This window comes from Scardinius erythrophthalmus, assembly GCF_964197995.2.
Source record: "Scardinius erythrophthalmus genome assembly, chromosome: 18".
Lineage (NCBI taxonomy): Eukaryota > Metazoa > Chordata > Actinopteri > Cypriniformes > Leuciscidae > Scardinius > Scardinius erythrophthalmus.
The window spans coordinates 33,089,683-33,100,680 of record NC_138238.1 but is presented as its reverse complement, the minus strand read 5'-3'; the positions used below and the strand labels follow the sequence as shown (position 1 = coordinate 33,100,680).

At 35.4% G+C, this 10,998-nt stretch overlaps 1 protein-coding gene across 2 annotated transcripts in view; it reads right to left on the bottom strand.

The window, feature by feature from the left end:
- Positions 1-217: 217 nt before the first annotated feature.
- Positions 218-10,998, bottom strand: part of ccdc6b (coiled-coil domain containing 6b) — a 36,488-nt gene continuing 25,707 nt past the window's right edge. The window contains exons 8-10 of one of the 2 annotated variants that reach the window (XM_081392659.1): positions 6,881-7,002; positions 2,536-3,332; positions 218-1,430 (exon numbers count right to left, since the gene is read on the bottom strand). In XM_081392659.1, coding sequence (XP_081248785.1) covers positions 3,183-3,332; positions 6,881-7,002 — 272 coding nt within the window. In that variant the 3' untranslated portion in view covers positions 218-1,430; positions 2,536-3,182. Of the gene's footprint in view, positions 1,481-2,535; positions 3,333-6,880; positions 7,003-10,998 lie in introns of both variants that reach the window. The other variant, XM_081392660.1, reaches the window with a different exon arrangement.

Here is a 10,998-nt window from a genome sequence, read left to right as displayed (position 1 = left end):
GTTGACAACCAACACAGTGAAGAGGTGGTCATTTCGCAATGCAATTCAACCAGCAGAACAATGTCAAAGCATTCATATTTAAGGCATTTAACAGATACTTTCATCCAAACTGACACAAAAAAAAGTGATTTATCTTCACATAGGAAAGAAATTATCCGGCAAATAATAGTTAAAAAGACAGTGCAGGGTCATTAGAGTTTTTACACCAATTCGAGACTTTCAGTTATAATCATCATCGTTTTAATAACCAAAATAACCATTACATAATGTAGCTAGTTTTTACTTTACAAATGATGCAATGCAAATCAGAATTAGTATCTGTTGTGACAAAAACAAAACAAAAAACTGAACCACATATTAAGGCATTAATAGTCTGATGTGGGGATAAGCTAGAGCAATACCACAGCGAGTTAAGGCTCAAAGGTGTCCTCTGTTAATGATAGCAGTAAAATGAGCAAACGTTACATTCAGTCGTCAACAGTCTTAAAATAAAAGGTGGGTGAGGCTGGAAATTACAAAAACGAGACAAAAACTGAAGTCAAATGAACAAAGTATTCTTTTTCTATACATAGATATTTACAGAGACAACAGTAAAAAAAAAAAGAAAGTAAACAAAAGTGTAACATTAAATTAAATATATTCCTAGCTCCACTAAATCTAATGAATTGTGCTCTAAAAGAATACATGGTGAAAAAAAAAAAAAAAAATGGAAGACGAAAACTATAGACACACCCTGTATTGAGGATGAAAAGCGCTGATGTCATGCTTCAGCAAACACAGTCATGTTTTGTAAGAGGTTGTACACTTTCAGCATTCACTTGGCCACAGTAACCAACCAACTTAACTACAACCAACCAGGAGTGCGTTTTCCAAAAGCATCATCAGCCAACTATGGGTTTTCTTTATAAGTTTTCTTGAACTCCAATGGAAACGACAGAACTTGCGACCAAAGTTGGCTTTGGGAAATAAATGATTGGTTTGACCTTCCGTAAATCTGCATGAAACATTTTTAAACACTTTTCAAAAGGGACCCCCATAAGAATTTCGGGTATTGGGCAAATTTGCAAAGCATACAAAAATTCTATTTACACATGCTTCAATTCACTTCCAATTATTTTATACTCAGTATATCTAGAAGTAAGAAAACAAATATCACAGTGGTACCAGACACCGTTAAGCAGAAAAGAGCTGCAGGTGTGTTTGTAAAAAGAAACGAGACGATCACTACACAAAAACACACTAGTCTTTTCTAATCTACAGCATTTAATGATTCAAGTGTCTTGCTGAAATTTTAAAAAAGCTTTTAGATCCTACCAGGAGGATAAAAGTAGATGCCAACAACGCATTACATCTGCAGCGGCTCCGAAACACTAAGTCATCTACTGCAGAATCTTCTCATTCAAACATGGCAAAGCCACTTACTATGGAAGCTTGTTTCCGCCACATAATAAAATAAAATAAAATAAAAAGATAATTGCGACTTTTTATCTCAAAATTGCGAGTTTACATCTCGCAATTCTGACTTTATTTCTCAGAATTGCGAGATATTAAGTCAGAATTGCGTGAAATAAAGTCACAATTGCGTGTTATAAAGTCAGAATTCTGACTTTTTTTCTCGCAATTGCGACTTTATATCACGCAATTCTGACTTTATATCTCAGAATTCTGACTTTATATCACGCAATTGGGAGATATAAAGTCAGAATTGCATGATATAAAGTCGCAATTGTGTGTTATAAAGTCAGAATTGTGAGATATAAACTATTCTAAGGTAAAAAAAAAAAAAAAAAAAAGTCTTTTTTTTCCCCTTAGAATTGGACTTTATATCTCACAATTCTGAGAAAAGATGTCAGAATTGCAAGATATAAACTCGCAATTATGTGTTATAAAGTCAGAATTGCGTGATATAAAGTCAGAATTCTGAGATATAAAGTCAGAATTGCGTGATGTAAAATCGCAATTGCGAGAAAAAAAGTCAGAATTCGGACTTTATAAGACGCAATTGCGACATTATATCTCGCAATTCTGACTTTATATCTCAGAATTCTGACTTTATTTCACGCAATTCTGACTTTATATCTTGCAATTCTGAGAAATAAAGTCAGAATTGCGAGATGTAAACTCGCAATTGTGAGATAAAAAGTCGCAATTATCTTTTAAAATGTTTTATTCAGTGGCGGAAACAAGCTTCCATAACTTACTGTCCAGGTCAGAAAGGAATGAAATTAAACATTTTGCATAAAGAAAATGAAGCCATATGCTGGATTTCCTGAATTTGTCAGGAAAATGTGTTTTATACAATGTCACAATTATATTTATGAAAATATTGAGAGAATTTAAATATATATAAGTTTGAATATATATATATATATATATATATATATATATATATATATATATATATATATATATATAGTCAAACTTATTATATATACAAATAATGGAAATTTGGTCTTCAGAAGGTTTCATTTTCGTTATGCATTTTTTTTATTCTGATTTTGAGATGATATATGACCTGGACATTGCTTTGTGAGCTTTCTTCGTCACTACTGTTAAGTATTTTCATCACGATTAACATATTTTGCGTTCTTGCTTTCCGAATATGTTTATGAGGCAACTATCAAATGCATATTGCTGTATAAACAGGATGTTTTTGTTTTTTTTTCCCACCACTTTCTGAGACACTTATGATTTATTTAACTGATAATTAAATAGTAATAGTTGGTATTACTATTACCAGAGTATTATCAATAAAAGGCCATTAGATGCTTTGTTCATGATTCCATCTTAAGTACTGAACCTACCCGTGGCTTTCTGGAACGTCCTAATGGTCTACTCTGGCTGACACTTTTAAAGTGTCTAAACATGAAAAAAATATGAAACCATCTACGAACGAGCAATTTCTAAGAGATTGCTATGGGCGTAGATCGCTTGACACACACACCGATGTCAAAGCACTAAGTACTTGCTAAAACTGTGCTATACACCAAAGACATGTTCATTCCCTCTGAGCAGGAAATGCCTTTACCCCTTGTCTCAAGTGGACACATTCTTCCAAACAGAAAACTATGAGCAAGACAAATTAATGGTTTCAGTGCGAGACGATGAAGATAAGAAGGAATTTTAATCCTTTGGCTGGAAGGATGTTACAGTGAAGCAGTCCTCTCCGATGGCGCATTGACCTATGGCTGCATGGACTGCTGGGATGATGGCGGGTGTCCGGTGGGTGGCGGGGGAGGTGATGGCTGCACACCAGCATGCGTGTTGGGGGAAGGTGGAGGCGTGGGCCGCTTGAATTTATCAGGACTGTTGCTTCTTCTTGGGGAGGGTCTCTGTGAGGGGAGAAAGGACAGTAAATCTATAACTTTCCATGGGTTGTGATAAAACTGATGTTTAGAACAGCTGAAGATTCACACCAGCTCCATCTAGAACCATTTAGACCCTCTTCAGGCAAAATAGAAGAACGAACTGGTGTGACGTCACTTTGAGTTTGTTTCTGGAGTTCAAAACAGTATGTTCAGGCTGGTAAACCCCTTCAAACTACTGTACCTGTTTGTCATGTTTAGTACTGTAAAGCTGCTTGCTTTAAAGCAATCTTTTGTATAAAGTGGTATATAAATAACTGTGACGTAACTGGAGTGCTGAGTCAAGGGTTTAAGGCTTTTTAAGACCTGCACAAATAACGATTAATACCATATGCATGGGCGTATGTCAGAGCAAGTCAGAGCATATGTCAGAGCAAGGTCTAAGTAGCATCCAAACCATAAAAAAAAAAAAACGCGCATCATGATTCCTTTAACACTTGCCTGTGATGAGCTACCAATATTTTTGAATGTTTGTTCAATGTTTGAAATGTAATCCAAATGACCTTTAGCACATAATAAACATTACAACAAGATAAAGTAAAGACTATAGGCCCACACTGAAACTGCTAAATGCTTGGAGCTATCTGCAGAAAACTGTACTGAATAAACTCTTCTGTGAATTGTGCATTACAGGGTATCTGCAGTAAAAAAACAAAACAAAAAAAAACCTTAAACAGGCTGGGGAACACATTCAACAAGGAATATTAGTAAACCAGGGTAACCGCTCATTTAAAATACTCAAAACTAGAGTTGCACAGTTCTCAACTGAGAATCACAATTTTTTTTTGTTTAAAATGGAGTGATTGTCCCACAATTCTGAATAGACAACTAAATAAAATAATGTAATTTATTAGAGGTCCTGACAAAATGTTAATTGCTGCAGTCTGTTTAAAAATAATAATTAATTCGATTTTAAATTGAATGAATGAATGATTCAATGACTCGCTCATAAAGACTTCACTTGTTTGACTTTTTGAATGAATCTCATGAATAAATCAATAAAATGACTGGTTAGCACTTGTCGCCACCTACAGTACTAATGTAACGATGCAATTGATACAATCTTTATTTGAAGCTAATGCAGATTTAAATGTTCCGCTGTGATCGCACTTGTCAAAGGTTTATTAGAAATGGCCATATCGTTGTCATTTAGGAATAAAATTGCGTGGGTATTTGAATCAAGATTACAACCTTTTATCTATTAATTATGCAGCTCTAGTACATGCGTATTGAAATTGGTACATGTACCTGCAGGGCTCTACAGTGCGAGTAATTCACTCGCATTTGCGCCTAAAAATAGTTATGTGCGAACTTGAAAAATTATTTACGAGCACAGTGCGCGAGTGACGGGCTGTTCTCAATACACTGAACAACAGCGCGATGAAGCGAAACATACCACTGATTTCATAATGGAAAGCAAGCAAGAGGACGAGGACGGGGCGCGACTGCGCGATGTGAACATGACGCGCTTAACTTTATTCAAATGAGAGCGACGATTCGCAACCAATGAGCCAATCACTGAAATAGTGTGGGAATGTGCGGGAACTGATGGATTTTAAGTGAGAGAGTCAAGTGACTCCTCCCAACAGTGCTAAAAATAAACGTGTGAGAGCGTGTTATTGGCTATATGTCATGTTATAGCCAGATATGTTGACGCTACTGTAACACGCATCACGACAGATGAGCGATCTATTGATCAAGCCAACGCGCAAACTGCCGCAAATGAAAGTGAAAGTAAGTCGTAGACGCTCTACACACAATCATATTCATTAATAGTAAAGAAACGAAATGATATTAGGCTACCAGTGCTGCTGTCGCGCTCTCCTATCGCTGATTTTGAAATGAGCTTATGATCAATAAAATGCAGCTCATATCTGTTGCTTTTGGTGACATGAACTATGCATAGGCTTACATTAAATCTGCATATTGCGCGGGAATATAAAATCCGATTTATTTATTTATCAGTTTTGCGAAAACACACAATGGAATCGTTTTGCTTTTGATCAGTTAAAACGCATGAAGTGACCAGGTGTAAACAGGCCCCCCTACACAATAAAAGCAGTAAACACTAAGTGAGCTAGATACGCAACACAGTATGACGCCTATAGTCATTATCTCAAAAGACCAAGTGCAAAAAAAAAAAAAAAAAACAACCCAAGGAACTCCCGCACACTATCAATACTTTCAAATGAGTATCAAAATTGTATTAGCAACGTTTAGGTCTCAAAAAAAGACCAAGTGCAGAAACTTAAGTTACGACCAAAACAGTCGACACTGAGGACAGGAAGACGACAAAAACTCATTTTTGAGGACAACTTAATGTAGCCTACTGCAAGTACTGCAAAGGAAAAAAGGCATTTGTTTTGTTTTTAGCACTTTATACTTTATTGAGGTGTTCATTCTTTTATATATTTTGAAGTAGGCTAAAACTAATAATTGCATAGCTAATTATTAAACAGGTAGTTCACCCAAAAGAGAAAATTCTGTCATTTATTACTCTCCATCATGTCGTTCCAAACCCGTAAGACTTTCACGCATCTTCGGAACACAAATGAAGAACTTTTTGATGAAATTTAGAGATTTCTTTCCCTCCATTGACAGCCTACACAACAACCACTTTAATGCTTCGAAAAAAGTTCATAAAAAGGTCATAAAACTAATCCATATGAACTGAGCAGTTTAATCAACTTTTTTCACTGTGCTCCTATATTTCTTTGTGTGCTCCTAAATTTTTTCATTTAGGAGCACATGTGCTCCTTGGGAAAAAAGTTAGCGTAGAGCCCTGACCTACATATGTACCAATACATAAGAATTGGAGGTTACTCATAATAAAGTTTTAAAAAATTATTCTGCCTAATGTGTTAAATAGTTTTTCCTTAGTGAAAGATAAGGTACACATTTGGATAAGTCAGGCTGCACGATAGTACGCATATACAATATAGGTAGGTCGAGGGCCGTGTCACTGTCAGCAGCAAAGGCTATTGGCAATAGCTGCGTTGTTAAAAGTTGACTGTAATGTAGACGTTTGCTGAAGTAATATCTGGACTTCGATCGAGGCAGGTCTGGATCAGAGTTCTCTGTTAGATAGAATAAATCCCTTTGCAGTAGACTATGAGCTTTATAACTGTGCAGATTTTATACATGCACAAACAGAAGCATTACACACTAAAGGAAAAGGAAAACATTAAAAAGCATCATATGATCCCTTTAAACAAGTACTTAAGAGAACTTTTAAGTAAATTGTTGCCTAAGTGCATTAAAAGCAGAGCAGTCTAACAAGGTATGTTTAAGAGAAAGGGGGGATGAAATGTCCCAAACAACATCTGTACACCACTTGATCAAATCATTTGGAAACGGAATAAATGTCTTGAGATTTTAGGATGAATTTCTAAGCTGATGACAAAATTGACGGTGTACAACCCTATGGACACGTAAAAATCGAAGTATACTTTGGGCTTATTAGGAAGGGAAAAAACACAGACAGTCATGATGGTGCAAGGCCAGAAGGAACTCACTGCAATGCCGTGTGAGGCTCCTACGTGGACATGCAGGCCGGGTGTGTTGTAGTAGGACATGCCTGCTCTGGTCAGCGTAGTTGGCGGGGTGAAGCCCACTGTGTGACTCGCATAAGACAACCCTGCAAAACCAAACATAATGAGGTACACAAAGTCAGCGAGGCTTTAGCAAATTCACTGAAGTGTGTTATTATACAGAGTTAATGAACTGGTCACACTTTTCCACACAATAACAATTAATAGAGATTGAAGGGTTCAAGATTTAAAAAGAACACAAAAGCAACATACATGTAATTTTAACTAACCAATTCGCTGAAACGATTATGTATATATATATATATATATATTAGGGCTGGCTTCTAATAGTCGAGGATTCGACGATTCGATTCGGAGAGGTCTGATTCGACTATGAACCTCATAGTCGAATACATGGGCGTCAGTTTGGTTTGAAATGTGCTAGGGACAGAGACGCATTCGCATTTTCAGAAGGGCTGGGTACCATTTTTATTTTATTTTTTCAGGTCATGTTTTGAAAGATGATGTCCTGTAGCTTACTAATGTAAATAAATAAAAATGTATTAAAAAATCTGCTTCACATTTTCAGCAGGGCTGCGGAGCGGCTGTGAGTTGACTCCACACGGTTCTCATGTGCGTTAAAAAGCTTTACATGGTTTAATGTACCTAAACAATGATTACCAAATTCCCCTCTCATGTTGCTCCACATAACCACTTAAAATGATAAAAAAAAAATCGAACCCAGAGTCCAATTATTATGGACGTTATCTGATATTAAGCGTTTCTGCTTCACATTTTCAGCAGGGCTGCGGAGCGGCTGTGAGTTGACTCCACACGGTTCTCATGTGCGTTAAAAAGCTGACTCCACACGGTTCTCATGTGCGTTAAAAAGCTTTACGTTGTTTAATGTACCTAAACAACGATTACCAAATTTCCCTCTCATATTGCTCCTCATAACCACTGAAAATGGTCAAAAAAATCGAACCCAGAGTCCAATTATTATGGACATTATCTGATATTAAGCGTTTCTGCTTCACATTTTCAGCAGGGCAGTGGAGCGGCTGTGAGTTGACTCCACGCGGTTCTCATGGGCGTGAAAAAGCTTTACGTGGTTTAATGTACCTAAACAACCATCACCAAATTTCTCTCTCATATTGCTCCTCATGTTTATGAAATGTTATGATATATGTGTGATATATATGTGTTTTTTAGCTCTTTTGTTTGAAATGGAAAAAATCTAGCTGCTATCTAAAAAAAAAAAGAAAAAAGAAAAAAAAAAAGGTTCGACTATCAGTCGACTACGGCAAAATCTAACGAATCAGATTCGACTATGAAAATCCTTAGTCGAAAACAGCCCTAATATATATATATATATATATATATATATATATATATATATATATATATATATATATATATATATATATATATATATATAAAAACTTAATTCTCAAATAGGCCAATGAACACCAACATAGTACGTAACAGACCAACATTTTTCACAGTTATACAAAGCACTTTTATCATAGTTTTTTTTTTAGCTTTACAGACCCAATCCTCATTTACTTTTATTATGTTGAAAAGTGCAGCCAGGTAACCAAACCTTTAATAAAATATATTTAGATTAATTTGCCTTTCAATCTTTCTGAACATTTCCATTAAACTTAGGGGTGTAACAATATATCGTGTCACAATATATCGCAGTACAAAACTGCAACAATATGTATCGTGGATAGTGACAATATGTATTGTGTATAGTTCAACCAAAATAAAAAATGAGAAAAAATTTAAGTTTTCAGAGTTTTACTACATTAAACCACTATATATAAATGTTGAATATAAAGTATAATAATGAAATAGGGCAATATTTGTGGCTCCTGATAATGCCAAATGTTACCAGTAAAAAGTGGCCTACATTATTTTAAATGTACTGTATCTAGTCAGTGACAGTGCAAGCATATGTCTAAAATAATTCTGTATTTTCAGCTTCAGAATCATGAATATTTTTATTCTGGTGTCACCTTTGTCCTGTGCATTGGGTTACCAGCACCAAGTCAAAACCTATCCAATTCCACAATGTAAAATCAAATTTAGCATTTTAAACAACGGTACATTTTTTGTTAACCTTTTACCATGTCTTGGAGTATCGCAGTAATATTGTATCGTGAGTTCAGTATCGATATCGTTACACCCCTAATTAAACTCAATGCAATGCATTCCATTTGGCTTATCCATACATGCTTTGATTTCAGTCAAAGCATGGCATATTATTTAAGCTGCCAGTGCCTATTGTTTAGAACAGTCTTTGTGACAGAAACACCCATAATGTGCAGTTCATCGGTAACTGAGCAATCTTTTCAGATCTATTTGCTTGTGAGTATATGCCTTTTTCTGAACTTTCTGTTCTGCCAAGGAATGTTGAACAGGTCTGCTCCTGAAGACAGGTGTAGACTGAAACTGACTACAATCACATAAGGTCAGATCAGTTTATGAAGACATTACAAATGGTGTGTTCCTGGAATGAACAATTTAACCAGAACAAGAAATTAGTTTAAGGGATTAAAGCAAAACAAAAAAAAACTTTTGACTGAATTTTTCCTCGGCCAAACCCCATTCCACAGCCTGTCGCACACCCAGTTTCAGAGCAGTTTTTTCTTGTAATTAGGAGTATAGTGAGTACATGCTTTACCTTCACAAATTAAATACTCAAAGAACATTTGCATTTAAATAAAGGCCATTTTGAACTGCGTTTCTATTATTTACACACTTTATGAAATTTCAATGTTTTTCTAATGCTTTTACAAGATTTATCTCTTTGTGATAAAGTTATGCAAATGGTTAATTATTTGTATGACTACAACACAAGTTTTTATTTTAAATAATATAAGCTAACAGAGCTTTTGCCGAAAAGTGAGCTAATATCACAAACTATACATAATATAGTATCGTTTTTTAACCTAGCCATTATTATAATTAAATAATATAATGTTATTTTTTTTTATTTTATCTATGTTGATTATATGAAAAGAGAACAGCATGAACAGGCCCGTACGCAGGATTTTATAAATACAGAGGTCCTTGCTATAGTGATCCTGCCATGGGGGTTCATGACATGGAGGCGCCAGCTTGATATTGTATTGCAGGTGAACTGGAGCGCGTCTCATAAATGAACCGAAACTCCGGTAGGGGTAAGGAAGGTAGATAGATAGTCAGTCTACTTTTAAGCAAAACGAATAGAAACAGACTACTCTCTTAGGCTAATCCATATAAAATGTGCATTTCTCTCTATGCGTTCACTACATGTGGACATTTTTGTGTAATTATATTTATTAAACATGTAGAATACTTTCCAAAACGTTACATAAAGTATTATAAATGTTACATGTATTATTATAAATTCAGACGTTCATGATGTAAAAAAATAAACATATTAGAATAACTTTTAAAATGGGGTGATCACGGAGCAGTTTTTCCGTGAGCGGGAAAACCCAGAGTGGACTCGGAGCGGAGTGATTACAGAACGCTTAGAGTGCAGAGAGGAACGTGTGCTTTCGCTCCACTCTAAGCTTTGATCACATCCCCCTCAGCAGGGTGAATACACCTCATCTTTCCTTAATTTAAGACCTATTCAAACTGAAATTAAGACATTTATTACACTATTTGAGAAATGTAAGCATATTTATGGCCTTAAAATTATGAAAAGTAAATTTAAGACAGAAGGACAGGCAGGAACCCTGCAATTGACGGAAATCCGTTGTAGAATCGCTGCAATTAACCGAAATATGTCATAGCAACGGAGAACTTCAAACCCTGTAGTTTTATTCTCTTATTATCTTTGTGTAAATGGAAAACAGATGTATTGCTTATATATATATATATATATATATATATATATATATATATATATACAGTGTTTCCCCTACCATTATATAAGGGGGGCGCCCCGCCCTCCTAACGGCTCCCCCCGCCCCCCTTGGAGGTCAAGTAAATTTGATTTGATTTTCTTTATAGCGACATATTACAATTTGTTATTTTATAAAAAAAAAAACCTAAATGGCCCTTAAGTAATATGTTATTTATCTTATTTCCACGATGGCATGTCT